This window comes from Camelus ferus, chromosome 4 (genome assembly GCF_009834535.1).
Source record: "Camelus ferus isolate YT-003-E chromosome 4, BCGSAC_Cfer_1.0, whole genome shotgun sequence".
Taxonomy (NCBI): domain Eukaryota; kingdom Metazoa; phylum Chordata; class Mammalia; order Artiodactyla; family Camelidae; genus Camelus; species Camelus ferus.
The window spans coordinates 19,137,527-19,157,217 of record NC_045699.1 but is presented as its reverse complement, the minus strand read 5'-3'; the positions used below and the strand labels follow the sequence as shown (position 1 = coordinate 19,157,217).

The 19,691-nt window shown below is 48.4% G+C and overlaps 1 protein-coding gene, 1 long non-coding RNA gene and 1 pseudogene across 4 annotated transcripts in view; 2 read left to right on the top strand and 1 right to left on the bottom strand.

The window, feature by feature from the left end:
- The window catches only part of ADAMTSL1 (ADAMTS like 1), an 825,910-nt gene extending 817,032 nt beyond the window's left edge, over positions 1 to 8,878 (top strand). For all 3 annotated transcript variants that reach the window (XM_032477631.1, XM_032477630.1, XM_014555590.2), the window contains 3 exons: positions 3,981 to 4,090; positions 4,760 to 4,980; positions 6,308 to 8,878. In XM_032477631.1, coding sequence (XP_032333522.1) covers positions 3,981 to 4,090; positions 4,760 to 4,980; positions 6,308 to 6,414 — 438 coding nt within the window. In that variant the 3' untranslated portion in view covers positions 6,415 to 8,878. The remainder of the gene's footprint in view (positions 1 to 3,980; positions 4,091 to 4,759; positions 4,981 to 6,307) is intronic.
- A 2,367-nt stretch (positions 8,879 to 11,245) lies between these two features.
- Positions 11,246 to 13,952, bottom strand: LOC116663096. The gene is made up of 3 exons (XR_004319144.1): positions 13,658 to 13,952; positions 12,108 to 12,164; positions 11,246 to 11,308 (listed from the first exon to the last, which is right to left on the bottom strand). It is a non-coding gene; the product is annotated as an uncharacterized LOC116663096 (long non-coding RNA).
- Positions 13,953 to 13,958: 6 nt separating this feature from the next.
- LOC116663093 lies at positions 13,959 to 14,915 on the top strand (annotated as a pseudogene).
- Positions 14,916 to 19,691: the final 4,776 nt, after the last annotated feature.

Below are 19,691 nucleotides of genomic sequence, written 5' to 3'. Positions count from 1 at the left end.
TTGTATCTGGATTTTCTTGTCAGAAATTACCATTTTCATTCTTACAGGAGTAGAATATGGAGGTTTGGCGGGCAGCTATAGTTTGAAGCACATCCCAACAATACCACCAATACAAAAAATATCAAAAGGATTTTGAGATCAAGTAATTCCCTGTAACTTGTAATGCCTCAAGCCGTGCTGCTCTTTGAAGTGTAGTGCATGGATGAATTAAGCTAGGGGAATAGGGTGAGAATTTAAACAAAGAGATAGAAAATGTAAGTACTAAACAGAAGTTACAGCAGTGGAACTCACCCAGTCGGAGCAGGAGAAAAAAAAAAGAAAGAAGTGACGGCAGATTAAGGAGCTTGCATTACTTAAGTCCCAGAAGGGAAAAAGGGAGAGAAACGGGCAGAAATCTTGTTTGTTTGAAGAAATACTGAAATATTCCCTAACCTGGGGAAGGAAAACAGATCCAACTCCAGCAAGCCCATAGGGTTCCAAATAAGATGAACACAGACAGATCAGAAATAACCTATACATATCTGGTCAATTAATTTACAACAAAGGAGCCAGGAATATACAATGCAATGGGGAAAGGACAGTCTTTTCAAAAGATATTATTGGAAAAACTGACAAGTAGATGCAAAAGAATGAAACTGGGCCACTGCCTTACATCATACACAAAAATTAACTAAAAATGGATTAAAGACTTGAATGAAAGACCTGAAACCATAAAACTCCTAAAAGAAACAAACATAGGTGGTAAACTTCTTTTAAAAAAATCAGATTTTGTTTATTCCAGATGGATGTGAAATGTGCTTTTATTTTGGTTTGATTTTTTGCATGTATATTTTATTTATAATCAGTTTACAATGTGTCAATTTCTGGTGTGCAGCATAGTGATTCAGTTATATACATACATATTTCTTTTTATATTTTTTCATTATAGGCCATTACAAGGTATTGAATATAGTTCCCTGTGCTATACAACAGAAACTTGTTATTTACCTATTTTATATACAGTAGTATCTGCAAATCTTGAACTCCCAATTTATCTCTTCCCACCCCCTTCCCCCTGGTAATCCTATTTGTTTATGTCTGTGAGTCCATTTGTTTTGTAAGTTCATTTGTGTCTTCTTTTTTTTTAGATTCCACATATGAGTGATATTTTATGGTATTTTTTTTTCTCCTTCTGGCTTACTTCACTTAGAATGACAGTCTCCAGGTCCATCCATGTTACTGCAAATGGCAATTTTTTTATGGCTGAGTAGTATTCCATTGTAGAACTATACCACAGCTTCTTTCTCCAGTCATCTGTTGATGGTCATTGAAGTTGTTTCCATGTCTTGACTATTGTAAATAGTGCTGCTATGAACATTGGGGTTCATGTGTGTTTTTGAATTAAGGTTCCCTCTGGATACATGCCCAGGAGTGGGATTGCTGGATCATATGGTAAGTCTATTTTCAATCTTTTGAGAAATCTCTGTACTGTTTTCCATAATGGCTGCCCCAAACTACATTCCCACCAGCAGTGAAGGAGGGTTCCCTTTTCTCCACACCCTCCCCAGCATTTATCATCTGTGGACTTTTGATTGACAGCCATTCTGACTGGTGTGAGGTGATATCTCATGGTATTTTTGATTTGCATTTCTCTGATAATTAGCAATATTGACCATTTTGTGTGTGTGCCTATTGGCCATTTGTATGTCTTCATTGGAGAACTGCTTGTTAAGGTCTTCTGCCCATTTTTGAATTGGGTTGTTATTTTTGTTATTAAGTTGTATGAACTGTTTATATAGTCTGGAAATTAAGCCCTTGTCAGTCTCATCTGCTGCAAACATGTTCTCCCATTCTGTAGGTTGTCTTTTAGTTTTACTTCTGGTTTCCTTTGCTTTACAAAAGCTTATGAGTTTAATTAGGTCCCATTTGTTTATTTTTGCTTTTATTTCTACTGCCTGGGTAGACTGCCCTAGAATAACATTGCTGAGATTTATGTCAGAGAATGTTTTGCCTATGTTTTCTTCTAAGAGGTTTATAGTGTCTTAAGTTTAAGTCTTTAAGCCATTTTGAGTTTATTTTTGTGTATGGTATGAGGTAGGTAGTAAACTTAACATTAGTCTTAGTGATTTTTTTAAAAAATTTGAAACCAAAATCTAAGACAACCAAAGCAAAAATGAACAAATGGAACCACATCATACTCAAAAATCTTCTGTACAAGAAAGGAAACCATCAATACAATGAAAAGATAAATCTACTGAATAGAAGAAAATATTTGTGGGTCATATATCTCATAAGGGTTTTAAGATCCCAAATTATAAAGAATTCATACAACCCAATAGGAAAAAATTTTGATTTACAAACCAAAATTTTGATTTAAAATGAACAGAAGATTTGAATAGACCATTTTTTCAAAGACATACAAGTGGCCAGCAGGTTCATGAAAAGATGTTCACTCAATATCATCAATCATCAGAGAAATACTAATCAAAACTACACTGAGATATCATTATACACCTGTCACAATCGCTATTAACAAAAAGCCAAGAGATAACAAGGGCTGGTGAGGATGTGAAGCAAAGGGAACCCGCAGGCACTGTTCGTGGGAATGTAAATTGGTATACCTACTATGGAACGTATGAAAATAGAACTACCATCTGATCCACCAATTCCATTCCTGGGTATTTAACTGAAGAAAATGAAAATACTAACCTGAAAAGGTATCTGCACCTTTGTTTACTGCAGCATTATTTACAATAACCTACATATGGAAACAACCTAAGTGTCCATTGTTAGATGAATAGATGAAGATGGGGTATGTATATATAATGGAATTTCATTCACCCATAAAAAATGAAATTTTGCTATTTGCAACAACATGGATGGACCTCAAAGGCATTATGCTAAGTTAAATATGTCAGAGAAAGACAAATACCATATGGTCTCTCTCATAGATACAGAGGCTAGATTGGTGGTTGCTGGAGGGTGGGAATAACGGGTGAAGGGGTCAGAAATTTAAAAGAAAAAAATTTAAACAAGGTTTCTGCCTATAATTTTAAGGATTAACAGCCCCCTTGTGAGCCCCTGGGAGTCTAAATACTTCCAAGTTGAGAACCTTTGTTCAAGATTTACAGATACTAACTTCTATATATGAAATAGATAACAAGTGTCTTCTGTATAGCACAGGGAACCATACTCAATATCTTGTAGTAACCTATGGTAAAACGAATATGAAAATGAATTATATGACTGAAACATTAGGCTGTACACCAGAAATTGACACAACATTGTAAACAGACTATATACTTCAATAAAAAAGAATGCAAAATTTTTAAAAACATTTTTTATGTTCTAAAGTGAGTGACCTCCAAGGGATATCTGTCCCCTTGCTCTACTCAAATAACAGAGGTTGGCTGAGGGCGTGCAACTTTTGTACTTTACAGACACCATTATTGGTCAGGGTATTGACCATGACAGTCTGGCTCTGCAAACTCCAGGAGCATGGACTGACTACACATCTAAGTCTACCTTTGTTCAGCCACCACGGGTTCATCTTGAAGAACACCCAAAGAAAGGAAAAGAAATGATGGATTTGGATGAATTTAGCAAGAAACAGTAAACTAAATGACCCTCTGGACTGAAGGAGGGAAGGGGGATTATTTAGAGGTCTTTAGCTCTAAAGCTTACCAACCCATTCCTAGTACATTCTGCCAAGCAACCTTTCATATGGTTCATCTGGGAGGGGCAGACATCTCCAACTGGCTGTACACCACCATTAGCCAACGGCTAGCAGAATGCTCACAGACCACAGCAAAGCTAACCCTTCTGCTGTGGCACTAAGGAAAGAAACTGGGCTGGTGAGTATCCTTTAAGTTGGCCCAAAGAGGACCAACATAGATGATCTGAAGACCTCAAACAAACCCCTGCACCAGGATCCTGTGTCCCACGCAGCCTCCCCCATGACTTGGCTAACGTAACAGATGTCACCTTTCTCTGCTTCCCAGTGCAATGGGCCTTGCATCGGGCCCGGCCTCGCTGTGCAGCACAGACAAGTCTTCTGCCAGACGCGAGATGGCATCACCTTACCATCGGAGCAGTGCAGTGCCCTTCCGAGGTAAGAGAAAGCCACGAACCTCCTTTCCCCAGCCCTGGTGTCAACAGCACAGAGAGATGGTGGTGAGTAAACATTTCTCCTCCAGCAGCCCATGGTCCACGTAGTCAGACTCCATTCCCTTTCACCTCCATTCTCCCCTAACGGTAGACAGCGCAGTAGTAACCTTGTGCTTACTGAATGGGCCCGGCTGGGCTTTCCTGTGAGATGAATGATAGCACGGAGTGGGCAGGAGGTCAGGTCCACCAGACCCCAAAGGCGCCACCAGCCCCTCCCTCTAGAAGCTACACTGAGACCCTTGTCCCTGGGTCTCAACCTACATTCCTATCCAGCCCCTGTCCTACTTCCTTGTAGAGTCCCCTGGCCAGGCGTCCCCCTACCCCCACCAGAGGCCCCAGCCCCCCACCCTGGTAGAGCTTGTTTTCAGGTCATGCAGTGACACAAACATTGCAGGGATGCACAGAGACCCAGTTAGAGGAAGGGGCCCTCTGAGATCCCACCACCATTCAGTAACGGAGCAGAGATCAGAGTCCAGGTCTGGCAGCACTGGGAATTCTTGAGGGTTCCCTGACATGCTGGGGTTTGTAGCATTGTTTTCACATCTGCTAACCCCAACCCCGTGATCTGGCCCCCACAGTGGCAGACCCTAACCCTGCCACGCTCCTCCTGCAGGCCCATCAGCACCCAGAACTGCTGGTCAGAAGCCTGCAGCGTACACTGGAGGGTCAGCCTGTGGACCCTGTGCACAGCAACCTGCGGCAACTACGGCTTCCAATCCCGGCGCGTGGAGTGCGTGCACGCCCGCACCAACAAGGCGGTGCCCGAGCACTTGTGCTCCTGGGGGCCCCGGCCCGCCAACTGGCAGCGCTGCAACATCACCCCATGTGAAAACAGTACGTTCCCACCCCAGAGAGCCTCTGCAACTTCCCCCCAAGGCATCTGGTACAGGGGGCGGGGCCCGAGCCCGAGCCAAGGGCATTAGATCAGCTGTCCCAAGGACTGTGAGCTGGGGCCAGAGTTGGGTATCTTCAGAGGGGTGCATGGGTTCGTAACCATGAACGTGCACATCTCCAGGCCCAAGATAGATGGCTGGGTGTGGCCCAAGTGCTGGATGAAATCAGCCTCCAGCTCACTGACAGTAGTAGAACAATGGCTTTTGGGGAGAAAGCACTGTTCACATTGAAGCAACACACAGAGCACCTCCCACTAGCAGACCCATCAGGGCTCCACTTCTCACAAAACAATGACCTGCCTGGCCCCCTCCCTCCTTCCCGGCCCCATGTGCACCGCTTGGTCTGTGCAGGAGCCGCGCCCTTGGGTCTGATAGTCACTGTCCCCGTCCTCCCTCGAGTCTGGGTTCTCTTCTGCCCAGCAGCAGCATCGGCATCCCAGTTGGGTGGGGCATCTACTTTTTCTGCCTCTAGACCCAGAACAAACTGGAGGTGCTTCCCCCCATGGAAGGACACAAAGCATGAGGCAAAGAGGAAATTGTTAAATGTTGCAGTGCAGTTTCCCCACAACCAGGGCCTCCCCATGCTGAGACAGACGCCCTGTGAGCAGACAGTCCCACGGCTTTTCACACGCTGGGGAGGACTGCCTGTGCTCTCTTATGTAGTCTCACCCCTCTGTCAGCAGCCCCCACACCCAGGACCACTGTTGTAGGAAAGTATTTCAAACTCACTGTGTTGGTCCCAGATATCCACAGCCCACGTCAGCGCCAGTACTGAAGAGCCAGCTAGTCTGGGCCAGGGCCGAACTGGGACGCCAGTGCTCTGGTCAGCCACGGTCGGGGGGAGGGGCAGAGGCTCGGGGAGAGTACAAGCCCACAAAGCTTCACAGAGGAAGGGAGGTCCCCGCTGCAGGGGGCGGGACCCCCAGGCAGGGCCTCACTTGCGCACCACCCTGAAGTCTGAAGTGGAGAATTTAGTCCTGGGAACCATCTCAGGAAGGAAGAGAGACGTGTACTCAAATGCCACGGGAAAAGGCAAGCCAGCCTCGGAGGTCCTGAGGAAAGGTAGGTGACAAGCACCCCCAGGACAGAAGAGGGCTATCAGGAGGGCAGCCAAGCCCTCGCATTCGGCCCCCAACAGCAGCCCGGAGATGCTGGACCGCAGCCCCCCGGCACGGGAGTCCCTGCCCGAGGCAGAGCCCAGGCAGCCCCGCTGGCCTGAGCCGTTACTGAGCCTCTGTTCCCCATGTCCTTTCTGTCCCCTTCCCCAGCGGAGTGCAGAGACACCACCCGGTACTGTGAGAAGGTCAAACAGCTCAAACTCTGCCAGCTCAGCCAGTTCAAGTCTCGCTGCTGTGGAACTTGTGGCAAAGCGTGACGACGCTGCGCGGGGAAGGACACTACCTGGCCGCACAGAGGACCTGCGCAACCCCCGGGACAGGACTTAAGCTTTCTTCATTTTATTTATTTATTTCCCCCTCCCCACCACACACCCTCGTCAGCCTCCTCCCCTGCTCCCCCGCCGGCGCACCTTCCCTTTCAGTTGCTAAGAGGACAGAATGCTGGGCAAGGACGAGGACAGACGTCTAAAGGAGGTGGCAGAGCAGACCAGGCCAGACAGCAGGAGCTCCCTGGCAGGGCCGGCTCCCTCCCAAGCCTGGGTCCCAGAGACACCTCATGAAGACGCCAGCGCAGCCCTCAGGGGACAGACAGCAGGGCACCGGAGCCAACCGCAGATAACTCACGGCAGGAGGGTAGGTGGCCAGAGGGCTTGTAAAGCATCCGGACAGAGTTTGAACGACGCGTCTTTGCCGCCGCCTCTGTCCCTCAGCCGTGGGAAGAGCAGGTAGGGGAGGGAGGACACCATCCAAGCCGAGACCCTAGCCCAGAACTCAGGCGGGGTCACAGAGTGACGAGAAGCAACACGGTAGAGAGAAACACGGTAGATGTGGAGGGGAGCCAGTCCAAGCAGACCTAAAGCACACGGCGATGCAGAAAATGAGGCAGGGAGGGAGGGGACAGATGGGAGTGAGCAGGCCGCTGCGTGAAGCTCTGAACCCAGGCCTGCATGCCTGGCAGCACCCCTGCAGGCTCAGGGGAGGCCGATGGTGCTCCAATCTCTGCTGCCCCAACAAGGGCACGGCCTGGCCAGGGGCCTCCACTTCCTGGCAGGAGACATGCCCTCTCCAGGTGGAGAGGAGTTCCCACACCGTCTCAGTGAACCCTCTGCCTGTACATCCGTGGCCGAGGCAGTGAGCCAGCAGGGTCTGGCTGTGCCATCAGGCTGCCCCCCACCGTCTCCATCCAAGTCAAGGGTTCCCAAGCCCAGAACTAACTGCCGCAGGCCAGGGCCATTTTGAGCATGAATAGGCTGGGTTTTCTGCCTAAATGGCCTCTGCTGTTCCACTTGAGGGCCAGGGACTGGGGTCAACTTGTCAAAAACCAGTCCACTGATCAACGTGCCAGAGTATCCAGCACATGGAGCGACCGCTTCCTTCCAGAGCCAGGCAGGACGCGAGCGGGGCCCCTCCCGGGCACAGTGAGTTCCCCTTATGTTCATACAACAGGTGGGGGCGGGGTGATGGAACAGAGCAGCAAAGCCAAAGGATAACTTCCCAGACTGCCCAGAAGGCTTTTCAACTCATTCCCCCCAAAACAATGAAATATTATAAACTTTACGGAATTAATACACATCACTTTTAGTAGTTCATGGGCAGCAGCAGCATCCACACTCAGTACCGCCTGTCAGCTTAGCAAAGTCAGTGGGTAAAACTGAAAATCTGGGACTATTTGGCAAATTGCTCATTCATCAGAGTGGTTTTGGGCAAATAATTTTGGCCGTCTCCCCCCGAGTAGCCACCGTTCAGCAGCAGCTGGGGTGCGGCGGGGCGGTCCAGAGTCACTGACCCCTCAGACAAACTGCCCCCTCTCATATAGACTCGGAAAATGTCACTCACCCCACGGGGCCACCACGGACATCAGGGCTGCATCTTCCAGCCAGCCTGCAAATAAGAGTTTGGGGTTGCGGGGGTGGGTGGAGACAGTATGATCTGTGTTCTCCCCAGATGAGCTATGGACAGTTGAGGTGGGTCTCTTTCTTCCTCACCACAATAATGGGCTCTAAGAAAATCATGTTACTAAAATTCAGTGTAAGGTTTATTTAAAATAAAAGAGAATGTTTTTATGTCTGTATATCTTTTGTGAATATTTATTAGGATTTCTTGTATAAAAAAGTGCAATATTAATAATTGTACATTGTCATCCAGAAAAACACAATATTTGGGGGCCTTTTTATTAACTTCCTGCAGTTGTGTTCCTGTAAACTCAGTGGTGATTATGGTATTGTTCCTATTTTTAATAGAACCTGGTGTTTAACTCTGGATCCTTTTACTGTGTACAGAATATGTTATAAAAGCTAACACGGGATGATGGGGCAGTAAGAGGGGACGTGTTTAGGACACCACACTTACGCATGGAATGCAGAAGACAGATTCCAAACTACTACTAATGTGGCTGATTACTTCTAGTTGAGTAGCTATTGAAAACCAGTGGCCATATTTACATTTCCTGAAGAGCAGTGTCCTCCAGCTCCGGCGCGTGTCGGGCTGCAGCAGTTGCAGGTGGGTTTCAGCGAGCTTGGAGGACCTAGGTCTGGGGTGGGAAGCAGCGTGCTCCTTGCATGAGATGAATGTACATTTACTGTTTGTTCTGTGAATTGTGACTCGGCAGTGCCGGAAGATTATGAGGGCTGCTGAATAATGTGGAAGGAGGCACTTCCTCCTCTAAAACACCAAACTGTATTTATATTTTTTTGTACAGATAATACAGCTTATTTATTTACATCTTGTCGTCTGAGTCTCTCTTAAGCTCAGCCTTCCCATCTTGTTCTGGGCAGGGGGTGAGGGGGTTCCTGGCCACTTGTGTGTGTTTGCCTAAAATGGAAGAATTGCAGTTTTCAGCTTTGCAGGGGATGCTGGGGACCGTACCTGGAAGGACCAGCTCTGTAAATGAACCCCGAGGAGCTAGAGAGGCACAACTTGAGGCTAGGGCTGCCTTTGACAATCATCTCATCCACAGCCCTGTGTATAGGATACCTCGGAGATAGTGAGGGTTCGGTTCCAGACCACCACCACAATAAAGCAAGTATCACAAGAAAGTAAGTCATATGAATAGTTTGGTCTCCCAGTACATATAAAGTTGCACTTTTAAAACTAAAAAATGCTAACGATCACCTGAGCCTTCAGCAAGTCACAGGAGCAACAAAGATCACTGACCACATCACCATAACAAATATAATAATGATGAAAACTTGAAATATTGTGAGAATCACCAAAATGTAACAGAGACACAAAGTCTGGACACATTTTGTCCAAGCGCTGTTGGAAAAAATGGTACCGATAGACTTGTTACACACAGGGTTTCCACAAACCTTCAATTTGTAAAAAACACAGTATCTGCGAACTACAGTAGAGCAAAGCGCAATAAAACGCGGTATGCCTGTGGTGGGAAGAAGGGAGCCACGGCACCCTGAGGAAGAAGAGCCATCTCGGGCATCTCTGCGGGGGTGTGCAGACCCAGGTACAGGAGTAGCCTCGCTCCAGGCCGGGCTTCCTGCCTCCGGGGGTGTGCGCCACTGGCGGGGCTCCCATCCATAGCATTGCGACACACAATCCTCACACCCTGTGCTTATCTCCATTTACACGTGGGTAGACAGAAGCCCAGAGAAGCCCAAGGTCCCCCAGGACTAAACCGTGAGCAGTCTAGCTTTTTAGCCAGAGCCTTGCTCTCACCCACTAAGCTGTCTGTCCCCAGCTCCTACCGTGCGTGGCCACCCAGGTGCGTGCACCATTCTTTCCTACCGTTCAGAGGTTGGTGGGAGATGACAGAGGGACATTTAATGGAATTGCTCTCTCACCCCCTGAAGTCGATTCTCATGGCATTCTAGGGCTCCTAGCTCCCTATTTTTAAAGCATTTTAATAGAAATAAAGCTACTATAGAAAGTGCAGGGGGGACAAAGCATATTTGTAGAGTTCTTTATGAACAGGCTCCAGTGAAAGCGCACATGTCCCCAGACCCGGGTGATGTCTCTGCAGGGACCTTTGTGAGAGACGCTCCAGAGGACCCCCCGCCTGAAAGCCAAGCTCCAGCCTGTTTTCCAGCAACTCACCCAGCACATGACACTCTGTGAGCACTGTCAAAATGTGCCAGCAAGCTCTTCTTGAAATTCCAATTACTTCCTAAAGAGCTGTGGGGTTTGCTTTAAAGAAAAGACCAACACTAGAACTATAAATCCTCACACGCCAGCAACCGATGTCCTACGGAGACCCCCGGGGAGGGTGGGGGAGAAGGAGTCAGGCCAGAGCACAAACCCAGGAAGGCGCAAAGGGTGGGAAGGGCTCCGACAGAACGTATGGAAAATTTTCCAGCCAAACCACGGAGCTCAGCAGGGAAGAAAAGCGAGATTCTGCCGAGCGGCCACCAATCACAGTGTAAAAGTTTGCAATCTTACCCACAGGCCAGTCCTGGGTCGTAACTTCTTGTGCTAGAGCCCCCGGCTTGGCCTCACAAGTTTCCAGGACTTTGACGAGACAAGCCCAGGCAATCTGTGGGCCCATCGGGACCAGCATCATCAACCACCATCCCCAAAGCTCACTTACGCCCCAAATTCCTCCCCTTTGGAGAGAGGATACCCATGGGATTAGTTGTGGCGAACTGGCTAATCCCTGCTGAGGAAACAGAAGGGTGCCTGGCACTCCTCACCTGCCAGGATACCTTGGAGAGACTTCGGGGAGAGGAAGGGCAGGGCTGGCAGAAAGTTTGCCATTTCACATGACTTCCCTTTGTCAGCTCTGAAGGACTCTCCCCTTTGTTCCCACTTTTGATTGAGACAGACCCCAGTCATTCCTTCACTGTCCAATAGCACACACAGTGTAAACAAGGGAGGCGCTCCTGAACCAAGCTCTGTATCTTGGAAGAAAACACAACAGTCCACGTAGGCAACTCAAAGATTGACCAAAATACTCATAAGCTTCCAGAAATACCTCCCAAGACAGAGGTTATTTTCTAATCCCAATGTACATCCTAGTCCCAATTCAAAATACCCAAGTGTACATGTAACACTTTCTCTGATTTAAAAAGAAAAAAAAGGTCACTCATGAGTGAATAGCAAATATACAAATAAAAGATAAAATTAAGCATCTCTCACTTACCAATGGTAGATTTTCTCATAAACAGCGTAGTATTAGCCCCTCACCTCAGCCTGCAAATAAACCTAAAGGAAATAATCCAATTTTACTTGTGGTTCTCAGCTAAAATGAGACAAGTTAGATCTCAATAACCTACCTGTAGGGCCCCCTGAAACTGGCAAATTCACTCACAGAGGATAAGGGAACAGCGAGGGTAGAGAGAAGGATGGAGGTTTGGGGAAATAACCCAGTGAAAGCTGACCTGTTTGGAGAATTAACCCAAGGAAGTTAATTTTCCTAATATATTAGAAAACTGAATAAGGTGACACTGCTTTCATTTTTTTCTCTCTCTGTCCCTCATTTTGTTCAACGAACCAGCTGTGGTTTAAGGACTTCAGGATTCAGACTCAGACTGCACTGAATGTGAGTTAAATCAGGGCAGGTTATTTATGCAAGTCACATACTGTCAGTGGGGCAAATACCGGGGTTGATGCAAGCCTTGAAGTAACAGTGAAGAACTGAAAACCCAATTCTGCCAGTCCTCCAAGATGAATCTAAAATTACTGTCTGCCCCTCACCCACCCGTCCTGTCCACTTGGAGATGCTTTCACAGGTCAAATGTGTGTGAGCTGAGCAGAGATTGTTATTTTTGACCAAACCTCAGCTTCTTACTCATAGCACCTCAAGGTTTTCAACTGTTTTTTGCCACCCCTAAAACCGGAAGACAGGTACTGGTCATTGAGCCTCTGCTAACGAGAAGTGGCTGTCACCCTGCCTGTCAACTAGAGGTTTACAACTTCACTCAGATGGATTCTGTGAAGCACCTGGTCCCAATCAACCACACGTGTCACGCCTCTGATAACACAATATACAGATGTCACTCACCTCTGTGTTTTCCAAAGGCAAAAATCCGTCTTCAACCAAGGATTTCCCAGGCGGCTCCTAAAGATACAGTTTATATATGTGTAAACAGAAATTAAATGTGCAGTTTTATGTGACTGAAGAGAAAGCAGATAGTGGGGAATGGTTCTCCTGCCGAACATAAATAATGTTTGTTTAAGCAGAATGCTTAGGAGGGCCTTAGAGATTGCACAGTCAGCATGCAGACCAGAAAGCGTGCCTGGGAAACCTGCCTCCCTCTGCAGGATGACATAAACAGCCCTCCTCCAGGTCCCTGGGATGGCCAGGGGTGACCTCGTTACAAATCAATGAAGGGTGGTAGACCAGCTATGAACAACATAGTTAGCAGGTGGGCAACTCTAGCAAATGTCTACTAGTCAGGGCAAGGAGTGTGGTGATGACGTGTGTCCTAGGCTTGGTTGACTTTCCCCAATCCCCACCATCATTAAGTAATAAGCAAAGGGCCAGGAAATGACTTCGCTGGGGTCAGCTGAAGGATGGTGAAGTTGTGCATCAGTCATCCAGGCCGTTCTGTCCCAGAGCTGGAGCTCAGCATGTCACAGAGCCAGGGTCCAGGGCAGGTGTCCAGTCTGTGGACCAGTCACTCCCGAGCTGCAGTGCTTCACCTGCGCAGGCCCTCCTAAGGGGTGGAGACCCACGACCCCTGAGAGCAAACCCCATGACCTGAATCCTCCACTCCCTTTACACTATGAGGGTATTGCCTTTGCAACTTGGGTCCAGCTGGGATGGAAAATTACCATCCTCTTCATCTGGTCCTAACGGACCTCACCCTGCTTGGCCCTTTATCCATTCTCATCTCACCTCATCTTCTCCCTAATTCCTTTTCCCATCACACACCTTTCCTTTCCCTCAGAGCCAGACAAACTCTGGCTAAGCATCAGCTCTCTGCCAGGCCCACGCTGGGCCCTGAGGACACAGGGGCAAAAGCCTAGCCCCTGCGCTGAGACTCACGGAGCTCGGAGTCCAGTCGGGAAAGCAGACACACCCACCACTAACAGCAACGTGTCCTACTCCGATTACAAAGGCCAAGTGTTGGGGAATCTCCAGCCCAGTTTTCTTCCCCATTTGGTTCTTTCCACAGTCAGCACCCATGGATTGCTACTTTTATTCCTAATACTCTCTCACTGGGGCTTTTGCAAAGGTATCCTGACAGGTCTCCTCCAACCCACCTCCCATACAGCAGCTAGAACTATTGTTTTATTGCCTGCAAATACATCAGTGTGAACTGATGTGTATATGTATGTGCACATGTGTATGTGTGTACAGGTGGGTGGGGGGAGGAAAAGCGTGGTCAGTGCTATGACAGGTATATGGCAGCTTCTGTAGGGGGAGAGGCAGGCAGATCTAGGGGGAGGAGGCAAGGTTTCTGGGTAACCACCCATCAGACCAGAAACTCACTGGATGGAGTAAAGGAAATGAAAGCCAGGGAGACGCTGGGGAGCCCCAGAGCGCTCTGCGGGTGGGTCCCCTGGAGGTGCGCCCGGGGCCAGGGCATGGTGAGAACTGTGGCTCACCTGGGAGTCTGGGAAGAGGGCTGCACAGGCACCATAACAGTCTCAAGTCAGATGGACCCCTGGGCCAGACGGGCAAACAGAGGTAGGAGATGCGTGAGATCTTCAGAGCTCAACCGTCAAGAGCTTGGTAATCAGGAGGACACAGCCTCCCTTTGAGAGCTTAAAATAAAAGACACAGCAGATGTGACTGTATGTTACCAAATCACAAGGTGAAAATACCTTTTTCCTTGGAAAATCGCAAGGGATCTTTTTCTAGAGTCTAAAGTGATTTAACTATTTTAAACCAAACGCTTAAAAACTTCAAGAGCTCTTCAAATAATCTCCACCTCCTGGATGTAATCACTCCTTTTTACATATTAGACTTGTAAGTGAGCATCACATGAAGAAGCTCGACTGTAACCTGTTCAACATTTCTGTGTGTCTGTCTGTGTGTGTCCAGAAGCCATTAGTGACTAGGTCTGAATGCTAACTCAGTATCTTGTGCAGTGGGGAGTCACTGGACACACACATGCAGTTACCATTCCCAAAGTTCTTTCAACCTAATGATTTCTGAAGCCATTGCCCCTTAAAAAAAAAAAAAGCATTCCAACTTTCAGCTTTCGGCTTAGAGGAGGCCAAGGTGCAACTTTCTTCAAATCCGGGTTCATCTGACACCAGCCACCTCCACCATGCTGCCTAAGTCCGACCCCAGTGAGATCAAAGTCATACACCCTGACGTGTACTCGTAGGGAAGTCAGTCCACGTCAGCCTTGGCCTCCAAGATCAGCCCCCTGGGTCGGTCTCCAGGAAAGGCTGGTGACGACATCACCAAGGCAACTGGCAACTGGAAGAGTCTGAGGATTACAGTGAAACTGACAGGCCCAGACTGAGGTGGTATCTTCTGCCTCTGCCCTGAGCATCAAAGTCCTCAAGGAACCACTGAGAGACAGAAAGAAACAGAAAAACATTAAGCACAGTGGAAACATCACTTTCGATCAAACTATCAGCTCTGCCCAACAGATGCAGCACTGGTCTTCAGCTAAAGAACCCTCTGGGACCATTCAAGAGATCCTGGGGACTGCCCAGGTCTGTGGGCTGCAGCATTGATGGCCACCACCCTCAAGACAACATAGAGGACATGAGCAGTGGTGTGGTGGAATGCCCAGCAAGTTAAGAACTACAAGAAAAACGATTTAATAAAGGGTTATTTGACAAACAACAACAAAAAAATTCCAAAATCCATTCTTTTCCCTCAATAGCTTGCATCTCTCTAGCTAGCACTCCCCTTTCTCCCAATTCTGTGGCATCACTTGAAAATGTCTTCACTGTTCACAAGATTTGTTTTACAAACATCATTTCATCAAATGCCCTGAGCAAGCCTGTTGGCAATTTGCCAAGTTGCTTGCCCTCTCTGAGCCTCAACTCCCTGCCGGGACAGGAGAGTAACCAGCAGAGAGGGTGTGTGTGGCTAACGGGAGGTGGCGTGTGCTGGTGCTGTGGGGACTTGAGAGAGCACGACACGGGAGACTCGCGTCCGGCATGCAGTACTTGAACTTTCCCAGGCTCCCTGTGCCCCGGCTGCACCGTAACCTCCCATTTATCAACAGGCGCAGCAGTCCCAACGGTCAGCAAGCAGGATGTTTCAGGCTCAGAGGTGACCCTGAGGCGGGGCAGGATCCACTGAGTTTCTGCATCAAAGGAACGTTCAACCACATGTTTGCATGCGTGTGTATTTTATTGTATTCTGTTCTAAACTTCCTTGAAAAAGAGATGATGAGCTCTTGGCAGTGTTTCTCCATGTGTGTTCCAGTAGATTTTGCACGATAAAAAGGCTTCTATTGTCAGACTTGGAAACTTGTTTCCGCCTGCTCAGCATTCATCCCTCCCTTCCCCAGAAACCATATCCCAGTTTTCTTTCGGGCACCCACCTCACCCCCAGCCCTCTCACGGTTCGTGTAGTTTGCCTGGTCCAGGGGTGGGCCCCGGTTCTGACCCAGATAATGAGTATTTTCCAAGTCCCTGGCCATGGCCATCAGTTCAGGGATCAGCATGAGACAAAGCCAGGCAAAAGAGACTCAATTCAGGGAATTCTACTGAAACCACAGGAAAGGAGAAGCCCTTTAGCTAAAAGGATGCTGTAAGCTTAGAACTGCTAGAAACCACCACATGGAAAGGGTCTGCCCAAGGAGGGAATGCAGAAGAAAATAAAGCCAAAAGCTGAAGACCAAGCCCCACAACCTCATTCGAGCCCCTCGATCCAGCTGTGCCTAAAGCCCACGGATAAAGCCCTAAACTGTTCAACTGCCCGAACCAATGAATTCCTTTCCTGGTTTGAGCACTTGTAATTGCAAGGATGCTGATTCAGAGCCTGGGTTGTACAAAGTTAAACAAGGTGCTTTTACTATAGGGTTTCACAGAGCCTTGAAAATATTAACACGCATCATGAATCCCCAATAAGAGGATATAATATGCAAGCTTTTATGTCCAGTGAACATTTCTGAAGCCCGTATCACAGGGCTGGGGTTCCCCAGAAAACACCTTGGGCTAACACTTATTACCTGGAGGTTAACCTCCTATTAAAATACTCCAAATCCCCACTCCCCTATTATTCTGGATAAAGGAGACAAAGGGGAATTCATTTATCCAACACTGCTGACACATTTGTCCAGACTTTTAAAATGTGTGTATGATTTTTTATTCTTTTTACTAAATTGGCTTCATAAGCACAAACTACGGTCTATTTTCCAGACTTAATAAAATATGCATGTATGAGCATGCGTGTTGCGGGGGGGGGTGTGTGTGTGTGTGTATCACATTGGGATAATTCATGAGCTGCCATGCTTTTGAGCTCTGCATTTAAAAAAAATGTTTTTGGCCTCTACCACCAAGCTATTAGATGTCACTCCTTTCTGCTCCAGATGTGTCTGCCTCGTCTTCCGTGGACGAGGACAACAGGTAAGAGCAGCTCATCAGAACTGTGTGTGTCAAAAAAAAAAAAAAAGTGGGGGCGTGGAGCCAATATGCTGAGTGAGCGCTGCTCACGGCACCTGAGTTTCCATACATGAGATGCATGTCAATGATTTTGGCAACTTAAAAGCTGCTTGTTTCCAGGTTCTTGCCTCAGTTTTGGACAGCTGAAGTTTCCAAATAACTGATCTTCGAATATAAGAGGTGTTAACAAAACTTTGCCAAGAAATGAGCCCCTCCAAGTTGACGGTAAGCACTGAGTCCTGCTTAGAAACTTTAAAATGAAAAGTTTTGGTTTCTTTTTAAGCCCAGGAGAGCCTATAGTCCACAAAAATTCCATTTCTTAGTTTATAAGTCATTCACTGGCACAGATGTCAAATTTCAGTCATTTTTCAGGCATGTTGTCTGCCTGGAACTCTCGAGTAGCTGCCTGCCTGTTCAAAGGGTCTTTGTGGGCCCCCTGCTTTTTGCTCCTGCAGCATGCAGTGGATGGGGATTGAGGACATCAGTGAAGCAGCCAAGCTTCACCCTTGTCATTGAGAGAAGAGCCTTGGTCCTGGTGAGGTAGGCAGGTCACAGACAGGCAGGCAGCCTGGCTGGTCTGGGCAGTAAAAGCCCAAGAATATCAGTGTTTTAGATTCAATCACAGGAGTGGAAAGTTCTTGAATCCTCTCAGTTAGCATCAAGTTGGGTGTGCAGCCACACTTCAAGGCTTGGTGAGGAAAAGCCATCAGGACTTCTCATATGCCGGCATCCAAGGATCCAAGGCAGACCAGGGCACCTGTGACCCAGAAATATGGCTTAAACAGAAGCCCTGCATAGCATTGTCCTGATGCCTTTTCCAGAATCCAGAGTGCGTGTTCTGAAAGGTTCACAGGCTCCTGGGCTCCCCCAAAGTGGGGAGAAGCCAAGCACCTGCTCAACCAGCCGCGTGGAAACTCTGAGCCTGCCCGGCGGAGTGCATACCACTGCCTGTCACCGCCCCCGGCGTTCCTGCTCAGAAGGGCCTCAGTCCTCCGCTCCTCCGCTTCCCTTCAAGCCCTGAGAACCAGATGTGGGCCTGGGCAGGCCCGAGGAGCCAGGGGGCCATTTGATCTGCAATTAGGACCTATGCACACCCCCCACCTGCCTCTCACACCTGCACAGCTGAGGAGCACATTTAGAGGAAGTGGGTCTCTCAGCTCATCTTCAGGCCCTAAATGACCAGATCCCAAAAGGCGGCCCCGCCCCCCGCTGGGAAGGTTTTGTCGCACTGATCCCACTGCCATGGGATCCTGCTTCACTCCCACGTTAGAGGCAGAAGAATGGAGAAGGCTGGGAAGGACAGTTACCCTCACCGTGTACAGAGTTGCAAATGCTTTTAGGGCCATGTGACTACAATGAAGAGGTACGTGGAGGACACCACGTAAAAGCAAAACCATGAGACAGAGCGGGGGTGTTTGCTCCCCCGCCAGGCAGCCCCAGCAAGGCCCCGGCTGCTCCTGATGTCAGAACAGGGCTGCGGTTTCTGCTCAGTGGAGGGCTCTCTCTGAGCCCCCAGACCCTATTCCATGAAGTCACTAGCAATGTCTGAAAGGGGCAGGAAGGAGGATGACTGGGGCCGAGGACAGAGTTGGGGGGGCACTGTCTGCACAGCCCTAGGGAATGGCCCAAGATCCAGGGCCCCCCTGACTGGCATACACTGGTGGGCCTGGCACTTATTCTACACTGACTGCCCAGGTTTGCCTTTCAGCCCTGCCAGGGGGAAAAGTCCCCTTCCAGGTGTGCTAGAAAGTTGAGAAGACCCCATGAAAGTCCATTAGTGTTTCGTCACCTTCAACGGGCTCTCTGCCAGGTCACACGGTGGCAGCCAACTGGAGCTTATCCCCTTCTCACCCCCTCATGTACCCTATTCAACACCAATAAAGCAATAATGAAATTATAAGACACCCGAGGGAAGATGGGAGGAGGGTTATCAGTGAACAAAGGTTTTCAAGAAATTGGAAGAAGGGAAGTAGATGGTAGAGTGATGACTGACACGTGCAGAACTTACAAGACCAGAATGAAAACACTGCAAGAAAGCTGGGGCTGATGGGGAGCAGAACTCCGGGCAGAGCCTGGCCGGGGTTCACGATCGGCAATACCAGGTCCCTCAGAAAGCAGAGCGACAAATGGCGGTTGCTGAAAGAATCACTGACAATGGGTCCCACCTTCCCCACCCTCCAGCCACTGCCCAGCATAAGATCTCGGAGCCAAGCCAAAAAACGGGGGCCCACGTTCAAAGACTCTTGTGAAAATGTGGCAAGCAGTAGAATGGAGAGTTCCTGATGCTGTATTTATACCTTAATTGGGAGGCAAAGTAGAGAGGGGATTCCTGATCTCCAAAAATTACAAGTGATGTGCCAAGGTCTACCCACCCAGGTGGCCCTGCTGGAAGGTGAACCAGGGGATAAGACCTGCCCTGGCCACCTAGCCTGCCGGCACAGGGGCTGCCCCACGCACAGCACAGGCAGGGAGACACCACCATCGGAGTGGGACATCCCAGCAGACGCTCCTGGGTACCATATCCCAAACTAGCAGACCACATCCGCCCCACACAGGGGCTCCACGCCAACTAACCCCACTATCTCCTGCCAATCAGCCTCACTCAGAAACTCCAGTTTCCTCAAATGGGAGAGTTTGCCACCTTTGGGCTTTAAAAGCCCTACCTGTTTTCCTCTCCAAAACCTCATCCCCAGAGCGTACTGGATTCTGCTCTGGAGCAGGGTCCCTGTTTGGCCGTAACCTTTCTCTGTGTGTTCTATTGTTGGTCTCCAACAGTTTTCTTTTATAACATGCCGAAAGCCTTAAAGAACCCTGGGCTGTGGTAGGTGATTAAGCTCCCACTTCATTCTAACAGGTAAGAAATATATGACATAAATTATGTGTGCATATTTGCAAGAGAAGACCATGTGTTTGAAGACTTCTATCATCAAAGCTTGCTGAATAGGCGGCTCTGGGGTATTAGAGCAGCGTGTGCACAGGGTACATGTGTTTCCACAGCTGTAAAAGAATCTTTCTCCAACAAAGCCCTATATGGAAGCCCAATACATGGAACTGATTATAAGAA